Here is a 26,648-nt window from a genome sequence, read left to right as displayed (position 1 = left end):
CGTAAAAGAATTGTGGGATGCAGGCGTGATTGGCATCTGTGTTTGGAAGCAGGTCAGGTATGCGGGCATAGGAGGAGCGAGATTTGGATGGTTTCTGATTTTCCCTTTGATTTGACGGATTGCTCCAGGCTAGGCAACGGTGCTGACGGCGCCATCCGTCGCGCCGTGTGCGGAGATAGCCGGTGGCTAACGCCGAAATGTCTTCGATTTCGTGATTGACCGCGCCCGGATGATAATCACACAATTTTATTGTCCCATTCCTGCTTTTTAACATGTGAGAGAGCGATGATAAGACCATCGTAGCCTTGATGGCTGTATTTGCCCGTCTGAAAAAAAAAAAAAAAACGGTGCGTGTGTTGGGGGGTGGCAGAGCTAGGTCGAAGAACATCACGACCTGCTCTGTTGGCCACTCCATGTCGACGCGTCCAGATGACGTCCCAATAACTCGAGAAGACCTCCCAAATTTTTCCCCATGTTTTCTTTTGTTCCCTCCAATTGAATTCGCATCGTTCCGTACCAGATAATGTTTCGACATGAGTATTGAGGATAACCATTTTGGCCGCACTACTCAGCGCCGCGCAACGTCTCGAGACAAATTTGTCCCTCATTCTGCGCCAGGCAACCTCTCGATGACGTATTTTCCGCGGCCAGCCTTCAGAATCTATAAGAAAAGTCAGCGCTCGAGACCTGCGAACTTTGGGTTTGATTGAACTTGCCGGCACACCGGGCACCTTTCTCAACCTCTGCTGGAGACCTCTATCATTCGTTCCTACGATATAAATGCGCGATTTCAAGACCCGGTCCACCAGGCAATCATCACCATAGGTCTAAGAAGTCGGTTATTATCTATTTGAACGATGGGTAGGGATATGGTGTTCTTACGCCCTTGTGTGTGCACTTCAAACGGGTCCATCTGGGATCGCGCGCCACGCGTAGAGCAATGCGAAATTTGGGGCCGAGTTTCTCCAATTCAGCCTGCGGCGTTCTGGTAAGTATAATGTTCAACGTTTAAGGAGCGATTTGAGGATGTTACAAGAATGCAGTCCGTGACGATTGGTTCGCAGGACGCTGTCGAGTGTCAGTCTTGTTCACACAAGATTCTGCGTCGAAGCCTACCGTATAAACAGTCCATCATGGCCTCTAGGGGCTCCAATTTGTTCTGAACGGACCTGTTGATGAACGAGGTATCCATAAGAACTGCAGACACCAGTTAGATCTCGCAAGATGTGTTTCTCCCGATTGAAACCTCCCTGAATATGGTGGAGTGAGACTCTCGTTGTGCTGGAAAAAGAGCTGCGATGGCACCTGAGGAATCTCGCGGACAACCGTCTCTCCATCAGGTCCTCCGCGGGCGCCCTTGGCCTTGGCGATGGCATCCTCCTCCTTCTTCAGGTTCTCCTTGCGTCGGCCATCTTTCTTTCCGATTATTCGCTTGACCTATGGAGCAGAAACTTGGTTAGCACCAGGAATTCAATGAAGTCGCATCGTGAAGTCGCGATGTCGAAGGGCATTCGAAAAATTCCTTATCGATAAGGACGTTTTGCGGCCCGTGTTGCGCATAGAAATGCGGGTGGCGAAGGGGACTCACCTCGGCGAACTTTCTTGTCTTCTTTTGAACACCCATTGTGTACTGCGATCGTTGGGCGGCGAATGCGACAGTCGGACGTGTGTTGTTGAGTTGAAGTTCTATTTTTTTGGGCGAGGCTGCGCGAGGCTGTCAGTCTGCCGTGGTTTGGCGGGGCCGTAGGGAGGCAGCTGAAAAAAAAAAAAGTTTTCGGTGTAGGCTGTGGTGTGACTCGGTGTACGGGATAGGAATCAAGGTGAGGAAGAACTGAGGCCCGTGCGCTTGAACGTGAAGGGGTCCCGCTGGGCGCATTTTTTTTCAATATTGAGTGGGGTCTGATCCCTGCGAGTGACAAACCACCGAACCGGATACTGGCCGTCGACGATCAATGTGCTTGCACTGTCCTCCCAGCCTTTTCCTTTTGCACTCATCCATCAGACGCGATCGCCTCAACTGTCGAACAGTTTCATTATCAGAGAGTCAACGAAGCTAAACCACCATGTTTCAGTCAGTCCCTGTGTGGACCACAACAACAGGAATGAGGGGGAGAATGAGACTCTCAGGGACTTACGGTTTGAATGACAGGGGCCTCTCGGGCGCTTTAGCGTTACAATTTCACCCCGGAAAAGCAACCGCTCACTCAGTTTTTTCGATGGGCGTCAGACTTATTGGCGCGGTGCCTTGCAGCAGGATTTCTGTACGTGTCCCGTGTGCGTGTGGTTTTGCGCCTCATGCATATGACCATCACATATGATCCGACAACCCGATAAATGTTCAATATGGCGCTTCTCGGTGAATCAGTGTGGGATACCGGAGACAGCAAAGATAGGGGACTTCCTGTGGGGGCATCATTCGCATTCCAACGAGTGGTTTCCCCGTTTCCGCGACCCGTCAGTCCATGGCCCGGTTTTCACGAGGGAATCCGAACATCTTTCACCGTTTGGGTGGGCTTTCTGCCAGGTACGGAGTACACAGAACGCTTACCCCGGACGAGGGCTCGTGTTGGGCGATGGAGTGCGGAATGCAGCCACTGAAGCGCATGCTGAGGGCCGTTTATTAGCGGGATCAACGCTTGATTGGCGATACGAGCGTCATCACGACTTGCGACAGTGCTTGAGGAAAGCACGCACCGTCTGATTTCCCCAGAAATGCAGCCCTTGCAGCCAGTGGCCATGCCTTGCATAAAACCCTGCACTGTGAATGCATGTCTCTGTCCAAGGAATTACACCAGAAGACCAGAATAAACAACCTGGAACCCGCAGGACCTGGACACACAGCAGCACGTCAAGGCAGAGTCCTCATTACGGCAAATAAGGACGCCACACCGGGCACCAGTGGAAAGGAACGCCGGGCCCAGTCCGCTAACACGAACCTCTCATTGCTGCTGCGTCTGTGGCCTGTGGCCTAGGTTCCTCTGGCTCCCCTCAGGTCACAGGGCAAGTGCGTGCTCTGTGGCCCTGGGCAGCTCATCGCGACAGGGGAGGACCCTTCCTCCTTTTCTTCCCCAGGCCGCTTCCCTGCTGCCTGACCCGCTGTTACTTACCCTCTCCCTCCCCATCACGCACCCTCATCCCTCCCTCTCTTGCTCCCTCATCCCTCTCCCTCCCGACGCCCACACAGTCGACAGCCGGCGACAGCAATGTTCTAGCCCGCGACGGAACCTTCCTCTCCTTTCATCATCTGTAGCGCTTGCTCTGCATCTGCAATTCTCGCGATATCTTCAGTCGACTTGTTCGCCAATCCTGGTACATAGTGCGCTCTCGACCGAATTGGACCAAGGAAACCGCGCCATCCGACCCAATCACGAAGACGACGGCTTCTATTTTCAACCGCTGAGCAACAAACACAGCCACACATCCATCACTCCTTCGCCCGCCGACAATCCGCGAACTTGATCGTCCGTCAACAATAATCATCTATCCGCATTGTGTTTTCGATTCCACAATTATCTTCAATCTATTCGCAAACGACGACTTCGAATATACCCGGGCTTCACGATCCGACGGCCATGGCTTCCTCGCGCACTTCGCTGAAGCGCACGCTTCTCCTGTCCACCTTCACAGCCCTCTCGCTGTTCTCCGCAACGGGTCTCGCGCAAGACAATAGCAGTGGCGGAAGCGCAGCAACCACCGCCCAGACATCGCAGGCCGCGGCCACCACCCAGAGATCCTCCGAAACGCCAACTCGTACCACACAGAACCAGGTCTCCATCACGAACACCGGCAATGTCGAGACGACCGCAGAGACCTTCTCTGCCCCGAGAATCACCGGAGGCACCACCGCAGCGTCAGGAGACGAGCTGACCGGCTTTCCCTCCCTCACCAACCAGCCCCTCACGACGACATATCCTCCTCCGACTGTCCCGCCTACCAACAATGCTCCCTTCATGCACCGGTCGACCGCCCCTCAGGGAACCGTCTTCATTGCCGTTGGTGCCATTCTCGGCGCTTTCGGTCTTGGTATCTTGGTCTGGCGCGGCATCATCGCCTGCCTCCTGCATCGCTCCGTCGCTCGTGCCGCAAACGCCCAGCACATTGCCAACGACAAGGCCAGCTTCCCCGCTCCTCCCGCCCAGTTTTACAAGTATACCGATCAAGAATCTACTCCGTCTCTGGGTGCGAATGGCCGCGGTGTTCGTAGGACGCAGCGCGGTCCCATTCCCTCCGCTACCCCGAGCCAGTCCAATTTGTTCTTCTCACCTACGGCGGCTGGCGGCGGCGGCGGAGGCAACAACCGCGATAGTGTTCGCGACTCGCGCTTCCTGCCTTCTGGTTTCTATGCCGCCGGCACGTCGTCTCCCAGCCACGCTCACGGTCACTCAATAAGCTTGACGAACCTGCGTCCCGACTCTCGCGGTCAGTACGGTGGCATGCAGTCCCGGAACACCATGAGGGAATCTACGCCCCCCGAGTCACCCTCGTTCGGCGCCAGACGTGACTTGAGCACGAGCTCCGTCAACTTGTCTTCGGCCCCCGCCAACGGTCAAAGAGCACCCAGCGCATACCTCGAGGACCTGCTCGACGAAAACCCCAATGCCTTCCCGCCCGCTCACCCGGGATCTCGGAACGCCAACAACAACTCCCCCGGCGGACGATTCTAGCGGGATTGACTTGTTGGTTTCTTTACGTCGACGTGCGGGGAAAGTGATTTCGCCCTGCGTCATATGAAAATGGCGACATTCACGGCTTGGGTTCTACGGGGGCACATCCACGGCGTCAGGGGTATTGAGCATGTGCATTTTCTTGGTTTCAGAACGACATACTTATGTTTAATTTTCGACGAGCCGGATCCTGTCCTGCAAGGACCGGGTCTTTTTTTCTACAGTCTGGTGGAAAACAGTCAAAAAAGCAAGCCGGTGGCCCCAATCGGGCACCGCGCGCGGGCGGTATATTAATTGTTTCCTGTCTGTCCTGTACACTCAACAGGCGCCCGGAGCATTAGACTTGGAGTCACGGTGGTATTTGTCCACCATGGACACTTTGTTCCTTCGTTTCTTGCGCCTCGCTAGTACATATATTCCCGTTCAATGAGGAAACTATCTCAAACAAACAAGTTTACAACGGCCTGCGTGTGACGAAACTGTTTTAGTCCAATGTAAATAAAAACAAGAGTTGACGCTTGTCTGGGTCCAGCGCGATGTCGTTGCTCGAGCCCCAAAAGCATCCCATCATCCAACCGCTCAGACGTTCATCCAAACATCGTCGTCCCTGACGACCGCCTGCGGGATGGGCAAACTCTATCACGGCCGTTATGTCATCCCAACCTTGTCACGATGTTCCCGCGGGGCAAAAAAAGAGGTAATCAATTAGACTTTGAGACGCAACGCGGAAACTCGGACTGGACCCCAGAGCCGGGACCTCCGGACCGAGCCCGGATCGAAGAATAAGAAAAAAAAGAAAGACTGTTCCGGATCTCCAACGTGACTTACGTCGTGTCCAGTTCCGATGTGTTGGACATGCAAAACCGTTTCGCCTGGTTCTCACACGTCGGTCGGTTATTTTGGCGAGAGCGCAGAAGAACACTTACACTGCATGCTTCTTCGTTTTTGTTCTGAACCCGCTGGATCTTGTGACACGTACGCTACTAACAGGCAAGTCGTGTGCGACCGAGATATACAACCGGCACGCGCTTCGACCCCCCGGCGCTGTTGACGTTGTGTCAATGTCTCGCGAACAAGACGGCGGTGCGTACCCGAGACAAAACATGAGGGTAGGTACACAAAAGGACGGACGTAAGCGAGAACCAAAGATCTGTGTGTCTCTTTTCTGGTCTTTTTGATCTACTTTATATGAAGATTACGACACGATATTTAAGACTATATGACTAACACCCACCAGAGACTCGGGATATGAGAGACTCGGGGTTGTCGTGGGTATGTATGAATACGCTGCTGAACCCGAAAACGCCGTTGTTCTGATGGATACTATGTATGCTTCTTTTTTCCCCACGTACTAACTGACTCTTGTAGTCCAACACCCGACGTTATTTGCCATCGTTGGAGATGACGGTTTGAAGTTTAGGCTTGCCGGCTAGACTCGCCGACCTGGTCCTTCAAGCCCATCTCCTCGCTCGCGCCGCGGATGTCCTCGAGGCGGATGCCGCTGCGGTCGCACATGCCCCTGAAGATGCCGCCCTCGCGCTGCCACAGAGCAAGCGGGGTGTCGAGCTCTGCGATGCGGCCGGCGTCCATGACGCAGATGCGGTCGTAGCCGATGATGGTGCGCAGGCGATGGGCGATGCAGAGGAGAGTCCTGCCGCGGAAGCCGGTGGCGATGGTGTTCTGGATCTTGTCGTCCGTCTCCATGTCGACGGAGGAGGTGGCCTCGTCGCAGACGATGATGCGGCTGCCGCGGACGAGGGCGCGGGCGAGGGCCATGAGCTGGCGCTGGCCGAGGGAAAAGTTGAGGCCATCCTCCTCGACGACGGAGTCGAGGTGGATGCCGGAGGAGTCCTTGGTGCGGGGGTCCGAGAGCTGGGCGTCGGAGGGGACGAGATCGGCCTGACGAAGGGCGGACCAAAGCTCGAGGTCGGTGTGCTCATTGAAGGGGTCGAGGTTGGAGCGGACGGTGCCGCGGAAGAGGGTGGGGTCCTGGGGGATGATGGCGAGGCGGGAGCGGAGGTCGTGGAGGCCGATGGTGGAGATGTCGACGCCGTCGATTGTGATGTGGCCGCCCGAGAGCTCGACGAGGCGGAACAGCGTCGACATGATGGACGACTTGCCGGCACCCGTGCGGCCCACGATGCCTATACGTTCACCGCCGCGGACGTGGATCGAGAGACCCGACAAGACGAGAGGGAGGTTGGCGCGGTAGCGCATCTCGACGTTGTCGAAGATGATCTCGCCCTTCTCCGGCCAGGACGGGCGTACCTCGATCGTGTGTAACGGTGCCTCCTCCTCGAGCTGGGTGCCGTAGTACTGGATGCGTTCCACCGCGTTCATGCCGTTCTCGACCTCGGCAAGCTGGCGCACTGTGAACTGGATCATCTGCACGATACCCAGGATGTAACTGAGGACCAAACCGCCAATGCTAGGCGGCACGCTGAACCTGGACGTCACAACGAGGATGCCGGTAGTGAAGACCAGGAGGTTGCCAATGAGATCGAGGCGCACCGAAAGCCAACGCTGATTTGAGAAGGTCAGATAATACGCGGCGTTCATCTCGTCAATGGATTTACGAAGGTCGGCGATGAAGTGTGACTTGAGGTCATAGGCTCGAATGCTAGCGACACCACTCAAGCCCTCGCCGAACTTGGCGAACACGGTTGACCGGAGCACTGACTCAAAACGCTTGACCTCGCGAGCTGACGCGCGGTAGTATGAGGAGGCGAGGATGAAGAAGACGAGTAGCGGTCCGAGTGCGATGGCGAAGTAATGGAAGAAGGCGATAATGAGAGCAAAGACGGAGATGATCATGGCCAGGGTGAAGAAGTACATCCTCATGGCGTCCGTTAGGTTGTTGTCCATCACATCGACGTCTCTCGAAAATCGGTTGGTAATACGGCCAAGCGGGGTGGTGTCGAAGAAAGACATCGGCGCGCGGAGGACCCGAGTCACAGCCTGACGCAGCATCACCTTACTGGATTTGGTACCCAGAATCGACAAGAGCAAGGAGAAGACAAACATGAGCAGCGCCTGGAGAGCACCGAGACCGGCGTATACACCGATGTACTGGGCGTCCGATAGAGGGTACTTCCTGCTCGTCCAGTACGACAACCATAGACTCGTCATCAGATTGGCTCCCTGGGAAAGGAGAAGCAAAAAGATGAGGAATGGCGCGTTGAGAATGCTGCCGGAAGCGCGGATGTAGTCGCTGTACACGTTCCAACCAACACTGGCTACGGCTCTCTCCTCTTGTTGCATGAGGGCGGCGCCCTTCTTGTTCTTCTTCTTATCCCCCTCGGGTGCCTCGTTCAAGTTGGTCGGGGGAGTATCATCCTTCTTTTCTTCCACGGCGGTCGTCTCCAACAATTGCTGGAAGCCCTTGTGCTCTCTCATCAGGTTGTCAAAAGTGTCAATGGCTTGGATCTTGCCACCTTCCATCCAGATGACCCTGTCGCACCGGTTGAGAACCCAAAGCTGGTGAGTTGCAAGAATTCTGCATTTGCCCTTCAGGAGACCGAGGATGGCGTTGTCGAAGATGTGGCGTCCAACGTGGGCGTCGACGGCGCTCAATGGGTCGTCCATGAGCACGATATCGGAGTCGAAGTAGATGGCTCGAGCGATGTTGAGACGTTGTTTCTGACCGCCGGAGATGGTGATGCCCCTTTCACCGATTTCAGTCAGGTCGCCGTTGGGTAGCATGGCGAGATCGGGCCGAAGCGCACAGCTATGAAAGGTCAGTACAGGTTGATTCCACTCAGCATGAACGCCGACTTACGCATTGATTACTTCCTGGTACCAGGCCTTGTCCATGTCTTTGCCGAAAAGAATGTTGTCTCGTACCGTGGCATTTTGAATCCATGCGTATTGGGGGCAGAACGCTCGAGAAGCTCCAAGGACAACTTCACCCGAAGTTTTCCTCATATCGCCTGCCAGCGCAGCGAGCAGCGAGGTCTTACCGCTTCCGACAGAGCCAATGACCGCCACGAGCTCGTCTCTCTTGATCTCAAAGCTGAGGTCTTGCAATTTGAAGGGTTCCCGCTCTTCTTCGACGAGGGTACTCGCGCCGTCTCCGGTGCTGTCGCCTGACGAGGTTGCGGGCTCTGTTTTCGAAGCATCCTTGGGCGGTACGGATTGCGCAGGTCCCTTCTTGCCCGCCCTGCCGGCCACCGTCTTCTCCGATTCTTGCGTCGGGGTTCGTTCCCAGGTAAAGCTGCTGTGGTGCATCTCCAGCGCATTGTCGCCGTCTGGTTTGTAGACCACATCCTCCTCCTGTTCCTCGGCGAGCATGAACTCCTGGATACGTTTCAACGATGACCAAGCGTCAACCACCTGGCCAAGGACCAGCGGAAGCAAGTTGAGCGGCAGACGGAGACCGTTGAACAGGGCGAGAGATGAAAAGATTTCGGCCGGGTTGAGTGCGTTATTGGTCTTTGCGTATGTGATGAAGGAGAGCATAGACGCAAAGATCGGCAATGACAGACTGACAGCGTTGATGCCGTTTCGAATAGCCAACAGGATCTGGATGGCGTGAATTTCGCGATTTCGAATCTCCTTGAGACGTTCAAGGAAGGCGCTCTCCCATCCAAAGTACTTCACAAAGCGAACGGACTGCAGAATTTCCTGCGTCAAGCCGACTCGCTGATCGGTAACCTTGTTGATAGCTTTCCTTCGCTTGAACAAGCTTCTGATGGCTCTTGTTAGCAGCGGGATTCCAGCAACGAGAAGCGCAAATCCAGCGAGCGCGCTGTAGCTCAGGTTGATGAGTAGGACGACAAGTGTGATAACGCAGGAAATGGGCCCTGTCCAGGTGAGGTGGAACAGGGCGCAGGCTTGGTCGATGCGATATGTGTCAACGCTCATCAGGTTGACAATTCGTCCGTTGCCCCAGCCAGTGCCGTCTCCAGAGATTCCAGGGCCCTTGGCATCTCCCTTCTTGCCCTTCTTTTCCTTCGTCTTCTTCCCCTTCTCATCTGCTTGTGGGCCCTTGGTCGCATCCTTGAGACCGCCGGCCTTAGCACGACCAGAAAGTGACATGGACTTTTCGAAGATCATACTGATAAGAACGCCTCTCGACTGGCCACCGATCATCATGCCGCGATAGATGAAATGGTTGGTCCCCAAACTTTGGAAAATCTGCATGAAGGTAACTCCAAGAACCAGGCCAACACCTTTGCCAATGGCGGGTGGTGGTTGTCCCTGCTGGGAAGCATCCCAAGCATCGTTGGCGAACTGGATGAGATAACGAAGCGTGAAGGGAGACATGACCTGAAAAATGGTAGACATGAGCTGGAGAAAACCTCCGAGCCAGAACTCGAAATAATATGTCTCATGCAAAGCCCAGAGAAGAGGGTGTTTGTCTCCTCTGTCGACGCGTTTTTGGAAGGAAGCTTTCATCTTTGCAGTCATGACATCGGCGGCTCTGTCTGGGTTGACTTCCCAGATGTCGTTGGGTTCAAGCTGTCGCTTGTACCCAGTCTAGAAATATGTCAGTAATGTTTCCTGTAAGAGAAGACGACTTCGGCGTGCGGGCTAACCGCGGTCTGATAGGTTCACTCACACTCATGAGAGGCGCCATCCATTGGAAGGTTAGCTGGCTGAAGAACCCAGCTTTATGTTCTCTTGAGACGATCCTCTCTTCGGGTACTGGGGGAATGCCCCCCCATCTCAGTGGATTCGGTGTCTTGTACCATGGTTTGCTCTGTGGTTGACGATTTGCTGTTGTTGTGGCGACACTGGTGTCGGTGGCATGGCTTTTGGTCGACTTCAACTCCGGCCTTCCCCTTTTCTCATCAACATCGGAATCCTCATTCTTCTCGTCGGTCCTGTCGATGTCGATGACGAAGGCGGCATCCTCTTCAGGTTCCTTGGGTGGAATGGGCTCAACGGCAGCGGCTAGTGGGTCGGGTGCCGTGATGTTGGTTTTCTCGTCCTTGTCGGCCATGTCTGGCGGACAGTTTCAGGGAAATCCAGTCTGGTTCTATGTTTCTTTCCCCTCGACAGAGAGTCACAAAATGGCGAACGCTTATTTATTTATGCGAGGCCAAGTATGTTGGAAACGCGAGTGAACGGGTGATATGGCTGGTACGGTAAAGTACACTATGCCTTAGTGTGATGCCGGGGATAGAAAGGCTATGTCCGTCATCCGGGGAAAAAAGATTTGGTACGAAACCATGAGAGGCGTCACCCTGGTTCCACTTGAGAACAACGAGGGAAGGCTACTCGAAACCCGTTGAAGTGATGACGAACTCCGTTGGGATTGGGGTAGTGAATGGGGGTGAGGAGGAGCAGAAGGCAAAAGTACCAAAGATAGAGGAGGAGACGAGAAGGAGTCAGAGTGTGAAAGACTAAGGTACGTAAGAAGAAAGCAACGAAGGACGGAGTCTTGACGGAGTCGGAGAGTAAATGTAATGATGAGTCCCTGACGGGAGTGCGGGTTAGCAAATTTGAAAGGCCGGCAGGCTACATGACAAGTAGATAGGCAGCCCGGACAATGTGTATACTATTCGCCTTGTTCCTCGGGAGGGAGATCCAGCACCGGATAGTGGAGGTGAAAAGACACAACGACTTGAGTCCAGGCGAAGACTGCCCCTGCAACCTGGCTCAAAGTGGGAAGTGAGAACGAGCTGGGTACGACCATTCTCGATGGCATGGGTGCTTGGGATTGTGTTGGACTGGATTGGTTCCGAGGGGGTGAGAAGGAAAAATTGATGGGGACCGCAGACCAAACGGGCTAAGACGGGGCAGGCAAGACAGGGATGCCACGATATGGCTAGCACTAGGCAAGAAGGTGGCCACGTCCGGCAAGTTCTTTCTTTCTTTCTGCGACTTCGCGCCTTATTACCATGCAGTAGGGCGTTGGATGTCCACGTCCGCGGGCAGGTATTATTTAGTATTACCAACCACTGGATCGGTCTAAGCGGCCACTTGTTAGCCGACCCGAATGCTCACCAGAAGACCGGCCAGCTCAATCTGCCCTCTAACAAGCGTTAAGCATAAGCCAATGGAAGTTCCTACAGCAAATCGCCTTCGTACCTGTCATCTCGTTGTTGAAGAAGCCACTCCGGAAGACGACGGCTCGAGACTCGGACTTCTCATTGATTCCTCCCCGGTCCTCCTTCCTCTTGCTCCAGACAACTAGGCAACTCATCATTCACAACGTCCGAAACGAACATTCCATTATGACGGTTGCGTACTCCGATCGCTGCCTCGTCCTCTAGCAAGTCTATCTTGCGTTCAGTTTGTCGGCACAATGAAATCAGCAGCAGGTGCATATGGAATGTCTGACAAAGCAGACCAAGTCCAGAGCTACACGCCGAAACCTACCTCTGTTTCAACAACCGTCCAATCGGTCACTCAACTCCCAGGCTTATCGTCAATATTATATCAGCCTTCTCGGGTATGGCAACATTCGCCGCAGGAACAGGGTCTGTGGTCAGCATATCGAAAGTCAGACGAACACACGTCTTCATGCCTCGTCTGAACATCAGTCCCTAGGGAAAAACACAGCTTTCCGTTCAAGTAACGAGACTACCAGCACGACTCGAGACAAAGCAAGCGCCCCATAGGATGAGCATCGCATTTCCTCGAGTTCATAGCTTGTTCCACATTTGATATTCGTCGCCGTTGTCAAGTCTCAATAAACATAGGACTCTCATTGAAGCGAACCCCGCCGAAGATGGCCATCCATCCTGGACACCACAGACGAACTCAAGGAGCATGGTGTCTCCTGCGGTCAAAGCCGACCCAAGGGACCAGTGCTGGGGCCGGCAGAGACCCTGCCGGCCGCCTGCGTCCAGCGCCCATCCCTGGAACCAACCACCCTCGTGGAAAGATCGTTGGCGCACACTCGCCCGCTGCGGTGGACGGATCCATGATTCATCAAACACCGTCGGGGGGAACCACTAAGAAAAAAAATTGCTGGGAAAATCCGACGGCGCTCGCGAAGCTCGTAAAAGCACAAACAACCCCGAAGCCTGTCGTCCAAAAACCTGCGACGATGCCAACCCAATCACGAACAAACACACGTACGTCTGGGCAATCGTCGGAAGACTTCAGTCATAGCCGTTAGGCAAGGTTCTCCTGTGCTCAAGTTGCTTGAAGGATCTGTGAATAAGCTACTCTTGGCGATTGAGTGAACGACCCCTCGTCCTGGTCGAAACCGTCATGCCGTTGACTCAAGGAGAAGAAAAAAAAAGACAACTCCACACCACCTTGCAGGCCCCAGTTCTCCCCGTCATCTTGGCAAAGAAGTGGGAATGGGCAGACAGCCGAAACGGTCCCGAGAACACGAGGGCACAGCGGACTTAGTCGGCAAGGACTTAAGCCCCAAGACAGTCCGCCCCATCTGTTGTCAGACCTCTTACCACAGCATCAAATGCCTAGAGATCAAATCATGACCGCAGGAATACGCGTAATGAACAGAATTCACCGTCGCTATTTTCGCCAATTCCGGTTGCTCTGGCTCGATAGCCGCACTCAAAGACACCAGGCACACATGTTCCTCTGGACTAAAACACGCCAAAACATCGGATCAATGCTCAGTGCGGCAGATGCACGAAGGAATGGCAGTGATTGAGATTGATAAGTCTAAGAAAACGCTTCGGCGCGTGAACGGCTGCCCTATCTGAACCGATTGTCAGTGGCCGAACCGACCGCCGGCTCCACCCTTCGGAATCGGCCCCGGCAAGGCAAGCGACCCGTCATTCAAGACCAGACCGACAAATACGACAGGCGAATGCTGCAAAGGAGCTGTCTCTCCGTCCAGACTGACCACTCATGTCCTTGTAATGCTTTTATCGATACACGTCAGAACACTTTTGTTCTGCAGTCTGCCCATGGTACTTACAAATCGGCACGCGAGCAAGCTGAAGTCGACGGCCGAACGCCTCCTCCCCCGGCCCTGCATTAGTGTTGACTGCTCGACTCATTCTTCCCAAGCAGGACTCGGAGTTCAAGAGCTTCCAACCGAGCTGCTTACGGATCATACACATAAGACTACATGTTTGTTCTGCCGCGCGCTCACGGCCGAGGCGCCTGAACGTCCCGCGCGCGAGAGGAGTCAGAGTCGAGTTTGCTGCTTTTACGAACTTGATCAGCAGACCACGCGTGGGCGTCACGTCGCACCCATCCCTAGGCAGATCTTGTCCACGTAGCCAGCCGGACTAGTCAAGTCCGACCAACCTTAGCCTGTAGTAAACTCCCGATTCGGAGCAGGTTCTTCGGGTTTGCCCGCTTGACTGGCCAAGCCCGCGCTCTTCCTTCCGGGCTTAGTCGAGGTCGGGCGATTGCAACATCGATTGCAACATCGGGACTTTGGTGTTAACAGCCATACACTCCTCCGCAGGCATAGTTACTGGCAAGCTACTTCAATCGCAACTAAGCAGCAGCCCTTTCTGGATCAATATGACAGGTGTTTTCTAAGGTTTGTATTTCGTGAGTGCGAATGATATTTGCTTAAGAAAGTGAAAATACCATAAGGCGAAATATTACATAGCCCTGCTAATACCTCAAAAACACATATCCGTATTATCATTACAGAGAAGTGCGGGCGTAGAAGATTGTATTCATCTCGTATGAAGGTGTCCACCCACATTGTCAACACTTCCTGCCTCGACGTATAATTACCTGCTGTTCCAGATTTGCTTGTATCCAAATACTAGCCGTGAAAAGTTGTTGCAACATGTACCAGCAGGGGCGAGAAGTTATTCGGAGTATCTCAATGAGGCTCACGGGAATATCAATATTGGAATTGTCGTCCGTATCGTCACGATTCTGGAAAACACCTTTTAGGTTGTTGAGGCGTCCTCAAACTACATCATATACGAATGATGTCAACGAGCAAGTGACCAACGGCTGAACTTTCTCCAGAGATGAGAACCAGAGGTAGGAGGAGCCAAGGCAGCTTCGTGGACTGAAACCGTGCCTTCACGGCAATGCACTTTTATTGACATCATATGACTTCGTCACCATATCCCGTCATGCCCGTCCTCGCCCGGAAATGTCCCGATCAAACACGTTCGTTCCTCGCATCCACGGAGTTGTCCCACGACGAATCCATCTTTCAGAGCTGCTGCCTGCCCTAGTGCCACGCCCCAGGGCCCATCCCAAGAAGCCGTTTACTTGGAGCTGAATCTTGAATAATGACCACTCCCCCGCGACTGATGCCAGTATCTATCGAAGGGTCGATATGAAGATCCAAGCCCAACTATGAGTCTGAAGTCGTTCGTTCCGGCCTCCGTACAAGGGCATGAACACACACCTCCGGCGTTCATAGTTGATGACCCGAGCATACCTAGTCAGCCTGAGTGAACTCAGGGGGCCGAGTTTCCCGCTTATGTGTCATCAGCCATTACAAAACGAGAAATATCAACAAATGAAGGGATCGAGGACATCGATGGATGAAGTGATATCCAAGGGCCGTCAAGCGCAGGAGAGACATATGCTGATATGAATGGAAAGATATCTCGCAAGGAGGAAACAGGGCATGACTTGAACAGCGCCGACCCGACACTCTTTGGAGTTCGGATACCGGAGAGGACTTCACAATCCACAACACGCCGGAATCACCGGTCCAAGAAAATTGGGATCCTTTGGTTGATTCCCTCCGTGTATGCAGTTATGTCACGACCTCCGTGAACGCGGATCAGTGATTTACCAGACGCTTGGCAGGCTACATATCTGCCCCAAAAAATCAATCTCATCCTTCCACTGATAACCTCATCTCATCTAGAGCGCGGTCAACTGGGGAGAATGTATTTCAAAGAATACAGTCCGCTGGTTCCACGGTGCCGAGAGCCTCATCGGGCGTCTTGGTCGATATGTTCTCTTTCATTTCCTTGCCCCCAGTCTGTAGAGCAGCTGTTCATCCAAGCTCGTCAACGTCTGTCTACTGTTGCTGTTACCGCTGCTACCTGTCGTCATCGTACTCGCCGTTCCGCCGGTTACACCCGTCACCCTATCTCCGCATGAAAGGCGTTCGAGAACAGCAGCAGCGGCAGCAGCTTATAGCCCGAAACTAAACAGCGCCATTCTACGCGCAGTTTACCCTCATGCCTGGACGACAGCGATGCCACTGAAGAGTCAGCAGACGAGAAGCAGTCGAGCCCCAACTCAACCCGATCAAACTCGAATGGGCCGTTATTGAAGAGGGTGTCGGGACCGACTGGATGGAAGCCGTGCTCGCCCGTTGACAGCAGAGCTCCCTATCGAGATCCTGAACGGACGTCGTTAAAATACACGCATGGCCGGCATGGCTGAAGAGGCGGTCATCAGAGATCAAGTTGAAGCTGGATAATCACACTTCCAGAATCGTTTCAACCCGGACCGCGGCTTTCGAGGGCGAAATCGCGTGGATGGGATGCCTACCCGCTGTCAACAATGAGAACTCCGAGAACGTAGAGTCAAATGCGGCTTCTCTCATCTCGAGCCAAGCACTTAGATATTGATCGTGAGAAGCAACAAAAAGGACGCCATCTACTCAACGACACTGCCGAGCTGATGTTGGAGCACCAATTACTGTAATGTCCATGAATTTTGCGTGCCAAGCATGGCGACGACCTACTGGGATACTGAAAGGAAAACTATGATGACAGACAAAAGACGCTCCATGGAAACCCTCCCTCGCGTCAGTGAAAATCCACCTCCCGTTGCCGTATGTCCTACCACGCCCGTTTTTTGTAGTGCTACTAGTATACAACTCCAACGCCCGAAATTCTAAACGCGAAAGGAAAAGAAAGCAAGAGGGCGTCACCCCCCCGCTCTATCTACCATAGCCAAAGCCAAGGCGTACAGTAAGAAAGGAAAAAAAGCGACGCCTGCAGACGTCTCGTCCAAAGCAATCTTGTAGCTCCAGCCTCAGCACAGGCGATTGAGAAACCTTGAAAACAGTCTAGTCAGAGTCGGCGCCGGACTCAGTATCGTAGTCATCGGCGGGGAGACCCAATAGGGATCTATCCATGTCATCGAGGTCTTCATCCTCCCCGGGACTTCCGGGCATGATCGTCTTATCGGCATCATCCGCATCATCCATAGTAACGTCTCCTAACGTCATGTCGCCCAAAGTATCGTCACCATTGAGGTCGCCATTCATCTTGGAAGGCGAGTCGGTGGCCCGTAGACCACCCAGGGAGTCAATGCCGCCGTCCAATCCGTTTGCCTTCCTCTTCTTTCTAGGAGGCACGACACCTAGAGGGGCTCCTTCGTGCGCTGCCCATCTAGCCAACCGGCGTGAAGTGCGTCGGAATGCTGCAGCGTAGGAGCTTGCCTCCTCGCCAAAGTCGTCAGTCTCCGTGCTGAGAGGCACGATGCCACCGAATCCCTTCTGACGGAAAGCGCCAACAGTTTTGTCGCCACCTGACATCAACTGTCGTTGCGGGCCATCTTCACCCTCGCTGTCCTCGAAGGGATCCTGCATGTGCTGAATCCGATTGTATGCACGGTAGATGGCGCCATCCTGGCGTCTGAACCTTCTCGCCTTGTGATGCTGTCTGCGAATGCCACGATCGAGAATGTACTCAACTCTCTGGTTTCTGTTTCTCTCGACCGCAATTTGGTGTGCCGTGGGAGGTCGAGGCTTACGAGCAACGATGCTCTCGCCGTGATGGTGGCTGGGACCGGCTGGTGAGGAGCCTTCGAAAATCTGATACTTGAGAGATGCACCTCCACGACGGGCGGCGCTCCCTCCAAGACCACGTCCCAGCGCTCGAGGCGGTGGCGTTGAACGGGTGCTATCCAGGTCCGATTCGTGCTTCGATGGGCGGATTCGAGGTAGAATGGCTGGGCCTTCCTCGGCCATGATGCGGGACGTTCTCGAACCGCGCTTGGTCTGGCTGTCGACAAGATAAGCCTGGTCCGCCTCAAGAATCTTAGCACGCATCTTCTGCTTCTCCTCTCCGAACGCGATCTCAGAGGGAGTATCGACGTTCTCCTGTGCTTCCTCTTCGGGAGTCATCTCCTCCAGCTCGGGGACGCCCTGATTAGCTACATCGACGCCGTAATCCACACCTGCACCAAAGGGGTTCTCTTCGCATCCCTCTTCAGTAAAGTCAGATTCCAGGTAGAACCACATGATCCAAAGAAAAGCGCGGGCGCGGGACTCGCTTGTGAAGTTCGTCTTCATGACCAGGTCGTGGAACTCCCGGCCGGGAGGGAAGTGAAGCTCAGCAACCTTGGCCGCGGACTGACATATTATGAACAGCAAGTTCACCGGGTTGGTGCGAGGCGCGTCGAGCGACTTGATCTTATTCAGCGATGAGGGCTCTTCACGATCCTCAGCACCACCCTTCAAAATGGACTTCAATCTCGGGGCATCTTGGAGTTGTTTGTACGCATGCGCATCTTGGTTGGCTTGCAAGGAAGGGATGGCGTGGTAGGTTCGCAGTTGGGCTCGCATCTCCGGGAAGACTAGGAAAAATAGAGTCAGCAGATGCTCGAGATGCAGAGGGTTGTGACTTTAAACTTACAGTTGAGCGTCGTGTTCATCCTTCCGATGTTGACGAGGAGACAGACCATGGCCATACCTTTGGCGGCATCCCGGTCGCTAAGGAGCTTGTCCCTAAGCACCTTACTGGTCTTGCTGCTTCGCGACATAGTGTCGATGTAAAGGTCGGCAAAGTTTTGGTTGCCTTTCTCAGGCTCGTAGGAATTGGTGAAGACGGCCTTGTCGTTGTCGAAAATGGCTCGGAGGAAGTCGTACTGGATGTCCTTACGCCAGAGCGGCTCGCCGTCCTCCTTTTTCAGATGTCTGATCTTGCCGGTGACGGCCTGCGCTGCCTCCTTGGCCTGCGAGCTTTTCTTACCGCGACCCGAGGTCTTCTCGGACGGCTCTGGAGTCGCGTCCATCATGCGGGTGTCGTCGTCTTCGGTCATTGCTTGCGAGACGAAAGACTTGCCCTCATCGGGGCGAGCAGGAGATGTAGGGCCCTCTGCGTCCGACATGGCGCCTGCCGCGGTGAAACTGGGTGAAGCGGGCGCCACGAAGGAGGAAGGTGCGACGAGACCGGTCGATCGTTGAGGTCGAGTGGTTTAATAAAAGTCCGGAATAGTCGCGATCTTTGGGTAAGGTGTGCTAAGGAAGTCCGTAACACGAATGCGGAAGTGGTTGTCGCGATCGCAAATGTTCGACACGCGCAAGCCTTCGAGGTTGTGGGGTTGGAGGAGGTGAATTGGTTGAAGGGGTGGGCGAAGTGACAGAATGTGGGATTGATAAATGAAGGTTGAGCAGGCTGGAGACAGATAGTTTGGCCTTTGCCCACCGCCCAGACCAGCTGATGAGATTCCACCAACTCACCTGGGGAGCACAGAGAGCAAGGAGCTCACGATTTGGGGGAGCGCGTCAGGCTATCCCCGACCACTAAAATTCCTGGTCGTTGCCCCTAGTCGTGTACGTACCTTACCTTGCTAGCCTGGGGCCACAGCCTGGCAAGCCTGGCCCTTTCTCCGGACTCAACTCCACCAGGTTTTCGTCACCTCACGATGGCGTCTCTAGATTCCTTGGGCGTACTTGTGAAAATGTATGCAAATTTGAACCACGCCCTCGATCGTCATTTTTTTGCAGAGTAAAGCGAAACGACGTCATTTATCCCTAGTTTGACTCGATTGATGTGGACAAATGGGAGTCACCATGGGAGTGTTTTGTGCTTCCCTCTCCGGAAGACAATGATTTGAGAACGAGGTACACGAGAACCGCTGTGACCATCGAGAAAGAAGTACGACTCAACTGAGAATAAGGCACAAGTGAAAATATCGTCATCATTCCGAGTACATCAGTTCACACTCAAAACGGGCAATCGGGTTAACTATCGGAATCTGTTTTTTATTGGGACTTCTCAGTCCAGACTGGCTGTCTACCCGGGGAGGCCTTGCACGGCCGCTTCGCCCCGAACCCAAGACCGAAGTCTCTGATGCCTCCAGCCCCCGGCAATCCTTTTCCCATTGCCGGAGCTGAAGACCACGTCCATTTGTGGCCATTAACCGATTAAGAGCAAGAACTTTTCTTACCCCTCCCTGTGAATCCCTAATCTGTGCCGGGAGGGCCTCTGGTTCCCGCTCTCAAAACGTTTTGAAATTATCCGTTCTGTCGACCGTCCATCCGATCCTTCCATTACCAGTCCAGTCTATTCCGCCGTCTTGTCCTCTATGTCACTGCCCTGCCCTGTTTGCCCCAGGGGCAAGCCTGTCGTGACGTTGAACCAGACGATTGAGAAATCCACTTTTGTCTATGTATGCACGGCGAAATGCATGACCCTTCTATCATCGAAAAGCGAGAAATTGCCCTTCGGGAAACGCTGGAAGAAAGCAGAAACATGAACGTCGTAATGCGTAGCAGATCCAGGATCCGTGTTGTGTATCCGTAGATCCGGCCACGCGGTAGTACACCCGCATGTGGGTGTTCTTCATGCGCTCTGCCGATTCTGAAAGCTTTTCCCAATGTCGGTCTAAGGGTATCATGGAGTTTCGGTCCAGCAAAAAAAGAAATGCTCTCTATCGATGCCGATGCCTGCCCGAACACCCGATGATGCTTCTCGTTGAAAACTGAGAGGCACAAACGTCGGCTCTCGGGGTCATGCTGCCGTGTCGAAGTCCAAATGCAGAGAAAAGCGAGACGATGAATGCGTACGATGTCGACCCATGCGCGCAAACCAAAAGAAAAGAGAAATTGAAAAATCCGCAGCGAGTCGTTGACGCTGCGTGGCGTGCAGCTGTGGGTATCAACTTATCACAGCTGCCGCTCGTCGTCGTAGAAAGATGTTTACCACCAGGACGAGTTGCCGCCAGGTCCGCTGGGGTTGCCGTAGCCACCACCACCGTAACCACCGCCGCCGCCAGAGTAGCCACCACCACCACCGCCGAAGCCACCGCCAGGGGCACCACCGAAACCACCACCGCCGCCGCCGGAGTAGCCGCCGCCGCCACCGCCGCTGAAGCCGCCGCCGCCGCTGGGAGGGCCGCCGAAGCCGCCACCACCGCCGTACTTGCGGAAATCACGGTTGGCACCAGAGCCACCGCCACGAGGACGACCACCACGGCCGCCACGGCCACCGCCGTAAGAAGACTCGCGGGCAATGGTCTCGAGGAAGCTGGGAACCTCCTGGTTGGCCTCCTTGAGGAGTTCGATGAGGTCGCGAACGACACCGCGGTTGCCGCGGTTGAAGAAGGCGGTGGAGTGACCAGTGTTTCCGGCACGACCAGTACGACCGATGCGGTGGACGTAGTCGTCAATGTCGGTGGGGAGATCGTAGTTGACAACGTGGGTGACGTTGGGGATATCGAGACCACGAGCAGCGACAGCAGTAGCGACCAGGATAGGGCAACGTCCGTTGCGGAAGAACTCCAGAGCGCGCTCACGCTCACGCTGGGTACGGTCACCGTGAATGGAGGTGGCAGGGAAGTTCTGGTTGATGAGGAAGTCCGAGAGAGAGTCGGCCATGCGCTTGGTCTCGACGAAGATGAGAGTCAGACCGGCGCCGTGAGTGTGAAGAATGTCGAGAAGGACGGAGCGCTTGTCGACATCCTCAACGTACTCGACCTTCTGGGTGATGTTCTCAGAAGTGGAACCGACACGACCGACGGAAAGGAAAACGTAGTCCTTGAGGAAGTCGCGAGCGAGCATCTGGATGTCGCGAGGGAAGGTGGCCGAGAACATGAGAGTCTGGCGGTTCTGGACGTTGGGCATGTCCTCACCCTCGACAATGCGACGAATCTGGGGCTCGAAACCCATGTCAAGCATGCGGTCAGCCTCGTCCAGCACAAGATACTTAATGTTCTGCAGAGAGATGCGGCCACGCTCGATCAAGTCGACAAGACGTCCGGGGGTAGCGACGAGCAAATCGCAGCCGCGCTCGATTTGGCGGAGCTGGGAGCCAATGTCGGCACCACCGTAGACGACGCAAGGGCGAACCCAAGAACGGTAGGCGAACTTGCGGGACTCGTCGTAGATCTGAGAGACCAGCTCACGAGTGGGAGCCAGGATCAAAGAAGTGGGGTAAGCCTTGCGCTGACGACCGAAAGTGCCAGGGGCGTTGCCAGGGATGGCAGAGGGGCCGTGGATGAAGGCCTGGGACAGAATGGGGAAGAGGAAACCACCAGTCTTTCCGGAACCAGTCTGAGCGCAAGCCATGAGATCGCGACCGCCCATGACGATGGGGATCGAGTACTTCTGGACAGGGGTGGGGATCTTGTAGCGGGCCATCTCGATGTTGCCGATGAGGTGGTTGTCGAGAGGGGGGTTGCTGAAGGTGAGGACGGGCTCAGGGACATCGTGTCCGGAAGCCTCAACAGGGATGTCGTCGTACTTCTCGAAGTTGATACCGGTGTGCTGCTTGGACGGGTCGTCGGCGGTTCCGAAGAGTTCGCGCTCGACGCGAGGGTTGGCAGGGCCGGGGATGTGCTTTCCGTCGCGCCACTGGCCGTCGCCAGATCCACGAGCCTGCTGGCCTCCGCCGCCGCCGCCAGCGTGGCCACCGTAGCCACCACCGTAACCACCACGGCCACCCTCGCCGCCCCAGTTGCGACCGCCGCCGCGAGGGGGATAGCCCTGCTGCTGCTGGGGAGCAGGAGGGGGGCCACCAGGACCACCAGGACCGCCCATCGCGGGCCAGTCACCACCCTGACGGGCGTCGAAGTTCTGGTTTCCACTGCGAGACGTTAGTGATGGGCCAGATGTAGGATGTAGCGATGACCGAAGCTCGATCGAGAGGTTTGACTTACCCAGCTCCAGCCCAGGCGCTGTTGTTGATGCCGTTGTTCATCGGGGGAGGGCCACCAGCGGGAGGACCGCCACCACCGCCGCCGCCACCCATCTTACGCATGTGGGGAGGGATGTAGGACCGAGGCTGGTTCTGCTGGTCCTGAATGTTCAGGCCAGCCATGTTGAGTTGATCAGCCATGATGGATGATTTGATCGGATCGTCTGTCGAGGAAACGGGGTTGTTGTTGTGTCGACAGGAGGGTATCTCGAAAGGCGAGTAAACTCGTAGTATGGATGATGACTCTCGAAAGACTGTAAAAGTGCAGAGAGAGCAGATCGAAAATGAAGGGAAACCGGTCCGTTGTCGAGATGAAAACAAACAGGCAAACCGAAAGAAGGATGATAGAGAAGGAAAAAGTGAAAGTCGGGGCAGGACTTCCAAAGGTTTCGTCTCAGTCGTCTATTAGGCAGGCGCGTTCCGTGCTCTGGGGCACTTGATTAGTTCGATGCCTTGTAATTCCCAAGATGCTCAAAGGAAAGACAAGAGAACAAATTTGTGAGAGAGTTGTGTTGAGGGGGGGAGGATGAGGATAGAAATCCCTTTTTGTGGTGTGGGAAGAGTTTTGTGGGAGAGGTTGTGGGAGGGAAAGGGGATTGGAGATCGGAGGCAAGAAGTAGGGAAAAAAAAAATTGGTTTGAGATTGTGTCGGAATCCACCAGAAAAGGCCACACACCCCTGCAGCCCGTCTCCGTTGGCAGTGTGCTGTGACTCTGGCTGCCCGCTGGCACGCCGAACCTACCCTCCTGAAAAAATTTGGGGGGGCGCCTTCCTCCCTTCTACCATGAGCGCGCTTGCCTCCCGCTGCTCTCTCTCTCTTTTTTTTTTTTTTTTTCGCCTTCTGCCCACCTGCACCTCAGTTCCATTTCCTCGATAAGTTGCACGCCGCTCAGGCTCTAGGCTTCCGGCTCTCAGCCGCTACTACCTCTGGTACAGCCCGCCTCCCAGTGAGTGGGTAAGCAAGCAAACAGGGCACCGGATTGGCCACCACCCAGACGTACCAGCATGTGCGCTTGCTTTCTGCAGTGTGGATGGATGGATGGATGGATGATGACATGTGAGGTGACAGGCCACGCTGCGTCGCTGCCACACAAGCCAACGGCCATGCAATTTTTTTTTTCTGGGTTTGGTCTTTTCATTCCGCTTGGGCAACGTGGGAGGGAACCAATCTGATGACGGACTTTTCGCGGGATACCGGAATTGGGAAGAGACACTGCGGTGAAAACCAGGTAATGGACAAATACAACTTACCTTACCTCAACGATGGTATTGTGCCAAACGTCACCTTCTCTACCCACGCATGAATGGGACCCTGAATCTCGAATAAGGTATCCGTATTCCGATGGTACTAAGGTAGGTGTAGTCGGCTCGTGCGCCCAACCTAGTCTGGGGAATTCTTCTGTGAGCCTGGAGGCACTGGTGACGAGTCGATTTGGTTTATGTCGCCCGCCAACTCCAAGAGCGAGTGAAAAAACAAATATGTTTTCCGAAGGCTAGCAGGAAGGTGAGAGAGGTTGGTGATAACCTATTGGGGTCAAGGTGAGTTGGGTGGCAGGGGTCCAGACTGGACTGGTTAGGAACAACGTCAAGGGATCAAGTTCGGGGTTACAGGGTGCCCCGCATTGAAGATAGGTAGGTGATGGGGAAATTGTTGCCAAAGTGGCGATTTGAGAGCAGAAAATATCTCCTGTCAACCAAGCCCAGTTTCGTCTCTAGACAACTGACCGTGGTCTAGGAGGCTTTGATCCAAATCAGCGGAGGCGAGAGCAGTCCGGAAGCAGAGGTAGCGTCGCGCTGGCTTCCTTCACTACGGTTATCATTCGGTGGCCCTAGTTTACAACGTCTCAGATGGACAACTCGCTTCGAAACATGCCTCCGAGGCCAAGACAAGGACGGACCGCACCTTGCTAATTCAGTCTTTCACCTTACCTCCCATTTTCTGAATTCCATCCCTGGCCAGCGACTAGCAGAAGAAGTCACCTACTACGTAGACCGTCTAGACGGGAGTCCTCACTAAATCCATCTTAGTAACCCCTTGTCCGCGACGCAACCCCCACCTCCAGCCCCAAAAACCGCGGATGCTCACAACTGGAACATTGAAACTCAATCTGGATTTGGCCATCCGTTGGATAAACTAGCTTGGAAACTGAGAAGCGTAAACACCATTCCAGCCAAACACCAACAGGCAATATGAGGGCAGTAGACGGTATGACTTGGAACCTGGAAGCCGCTTGAATCCAGGCAACTTACGTCATCTCTGGAACGATGCTCGCGGGGTACACAAGTGTCCTCCACTTGACGAGCGCTGCCTCAACCTCAGGCAAATTTCCTCTCAGCAGCAGGCATGGGAAAAAAAAGAGCAGCACCTCCAGAACTCCTTCCCGGCCGCCGAACGCATTTCATTGTCTCTTGCGTCTGATGCATCGGAGCCGCCGAGCCGCCCGTTGCAACCAATAAAGGAACATGCGTTTACTTTCGTACTAGTCAGCTACGCAGTAGGAGAAACATTCGTCGCCCTCGCACCAGGGACCGCAGGGCAGACGAGTCAACATCCAATCCAGCTAGGCTGCCTGTGTTAGTTCTTCTCATCACCCTCTGTACGTATCTTATCATTCGACCGGCCGCCCGGTTGCCGCTTTTCCTCTCAACTTCTTGAGACGCCAGAGAAGATGGGACGAAGCCAGACACGTTGTCGGTTCCTTCACATTACAGTAGACCGAACGAGTCGAGAGAAAAAGTCTGAGAGAACAACGGTAGCGTTGAGGCAGCTCGGTACGGCTTCTCTCACGTTTCAATCATGCCCCATCCCTGTTGTGCCGCTAAAACCGTAACCCTCCACCCCGACTCAGTCCATACCTTTCAAACGCTGCTATAGCGAAAATCACACCGCTGTCAGGCAAAGTTAATCTGAGAACCGGAACACGTTCTTTCCCAGAAGAGAATATGAGGCAAAACCCGAGCACATTTATATAATGCACTAGTCCCAGTGCCGGGTGCCGATCAGTGCGACCTGGCAATATCCCAGGCCAGCCGGGTCGTTCCGTCGACAAAGCCGACTGAATACTACTACGCAAGACACACCAAGCATCTGTCAAACCGCCTCTCTCAAGATAGAACTGATATCTGTATCAATTACCAGCCCGGTCTAGTAGTACAGTTGTTGCTGGCCTGGCCTAGGTATTTAGTGCTGCTCCCTGCACGTCATCAAAAAAAAAAGACCTCTTTTCGTCACTCATCCACGCTCCGTTGCTCAAGCAGCCTTCACCACCTTGTCGTCGTCGAATTCTATGTCCACGATGCCGTCCTTGGTGACGGCCTTGACCACCATGCCCTTGAAATCAATCGGTAACCGTCTCTTGAGCTCGTCCGTGCACATGTTGAGGATCTTGATGCCCTGGCCGAGCGTGATGTCGGGGTGGTGGTGTTTATCGAGAATCGACAGGCAGTAGTATCTGTAGGAGTCTTGTCAGCTGTCTTCTTTCACCCAGTGAGGGGCACGAGGATGGCCCGCGTTTCTCGGTCTCGGCGAGCCGCCCTCGAGTTCAGAACGTACTGTGCGTAGCCGTGAGCGGCGTATGGCAGGGACGCCAGCGAGGCGAGGTAGTCGAGCCAGTACAGCGCGGGCTTCTGTGTGATGGGGTCGACGCCGCCCAGGAGCAGGTTGACGTTGTACGGCTTGCGCGAGCGCAAGCTCGAGGCGAGCTCGCCGCGGACGAAGTTGGCCAGGCCGGAAGGAGAGAGGTCCGTCTCGTTACGCATCGAGTAGAGCTGGGAGTTTGCTTGGATGTAGTCGGCGAATTGCACTAGAGATCGTACGCAGCTCGGGTCAGGAATCTTTCTCACAAGCCTCAATCATCCATATTAACGAGAAACCTTCCCCTCCTCAGCTAGCAAGTGCGTGGGAGGGGAAGCTTCGATGGGGGTAACATGAGGGGGAGGGGTGGCAGCTACTGACCAGTGTCGCCCGCCTCGCCAGAGTACGCAATCATTGTGTGCTTGTTGAGGGCTCTCGTCTTGTCGTCGGCGGTCTTGAGGACCGTGGCGCCTCGCATGGCAGCTTTGGAAGCTGCGATGATGGTGAAGTCCTTGCCCGTGATTCCGAGTAACACCTCCCTGCGTGACGCAATTCATATCAGTCTTTGCGTTCAACCATCACGGAAGCTGGAGGTAGTATAACCGTACATTTTGGCTGCTGTTGCTGTGTCTGGTTCGTTGTGGGGGATGGGTGGAAGGTTGA

General features: G+C 54.6%; 6 protein-coding genes across 6 annotated transcripts; 1 reads left to right on the top strand and 5 right to left on the bottom strand.

Annotated features, from left to right (window-relative positions):
• Positions 1-604: 604 nt before the first annotated feature.
• Positions 605-1,624, bottom strand: CkaCkLH20_01198 (uncharacterized protein; the record flags this gene model as incomplete). The annotated part of the gene is made up of 6 exons (XM_038883917.1): positions 605-661; positions 883-975; positions 1,034-1,068; positions 1,117-1,197; positions 1,272-1,437; positions 1,589-1,624. The coding sequence occupies 6 exons, from the start codon at positions 1,622-1,624 to the stop codon at positions 605-607; spliced, it is 468 nt and encodes a 155-aa protein (XP_038750509.1).
• Positions 1,625-3,572: 1,948 nt separating this feature from the next.
• CkaCkLH20_01197 (csi2 protein-like protein) lies at positions 3,573-4,664 on the top strand (the record flags this gene model as incomplete). The annotated part of the gene is made up of 1 exon (XM_038883916.1): positions 3,573-4,664. The coding sequence occupies one exon, from the start codon at positions 3,573-3,575 to the stop codon at positions 4,662-4,664; it is 1,092 nt and encodes a 363-aa protein (XP_038750508.1).
• Positions 4,665-6,080: 1,416 nt separating this feature from the next.
• CkaCkLH20_01196 (ABC transporter family protein) lies at positions 6,081-10,608 on the bottom strand (the record flags this gene model as incomplete). Its single annotated transcript, XM_038883915.1, has 3 exons — positions 6,081-8,391; positions 8,443-10,142; positions 10,225-10,608. The coding sequence occupies 3 exons, from the start codon at positions 10,606-10,608 to the stop codon at positions 6,081-6,083; spliced, it is 4,395 nt and encodes a 1,464-aa protein (XP_038750507.1).
• Positions 10,609-16,554: 5,946 nt separating this feature from the next.
• CkaCkLH20_01195 (ino80 chromatin remodeling complex) lies at positions 16,555-18,602 on the bottom strand (the record flags this gene model as incomplete). The annotated part of the gene is made up of 2 exons (XM_038883914.1): positions 16,555-18,068; positions 18,128-18,602. The coding sequence occupies 2 exons, from the start codon at positions 18,600-18,602 to the stop codon at positions 16,555-16,557; spliced, it is 1,989 nt and encodes a 662-aa protein (XP_038750506.1).
• A 1,813-nt stretch (positions 18,603-20,415) lies between these two features.
• On the bottom strand, positions 20,416-22,552 carry CkaCkLH20_01194 (DEAD/DEAH box helicase; the record flags this gene model as incomplete). The annotated part of the gene is made up of 2 exons (XM_038883913.1): positions 20,416-22,300; positions 22,374-22,552. 2 exons carry the CDS (start codon positions 22,550-22,552, stop codon positions 20,416-20,418), a joined length of 2,064 nt encoding a protein of 687 aa, XP_038750505.1.
• A 3,109-nt stretch (positions 22,553-25,661) lies between these two features.
• CkaCkLH20_01193 (proteasome A-type and B-type) lies at positions 25,662-26,463 on the bottom strand (the record flags this gene model as incomplete). Its single annotated transcript, XM_038883912.1, has 3 exons — positions 25,662-25,863; positions 25,965-26,214; positions 26,367-26,463. 3 exons carry the CDS (start codon positions 26,461-26,463, stop codon positions 25,662-25,664), a joined length of 549 nt encoding a protein of 182 aa, XP_038750504.1.
• Between the last annotated feature and the right edge of the window lie 185 nt (positions 26,464-26,648).

This window comes from Colletotrichum karsti, assembly GCF_011947395.1.
Source record: "Colletotrichum karsti strain CkLH20 chromosome Unknown Scaffold3, whole genome shotgun sequence".
NCBI lineage: Eukaryota > Fungi > Ascomycota > Sordariomycetes > Glomerellales > Glomerellaceae > Colletotrichum > Colletotrichum karsti.
Note: the sequence above shows the minus strand (reverse complement) of the source record. Positions and strands in the feature narration are given on the sequence as shown.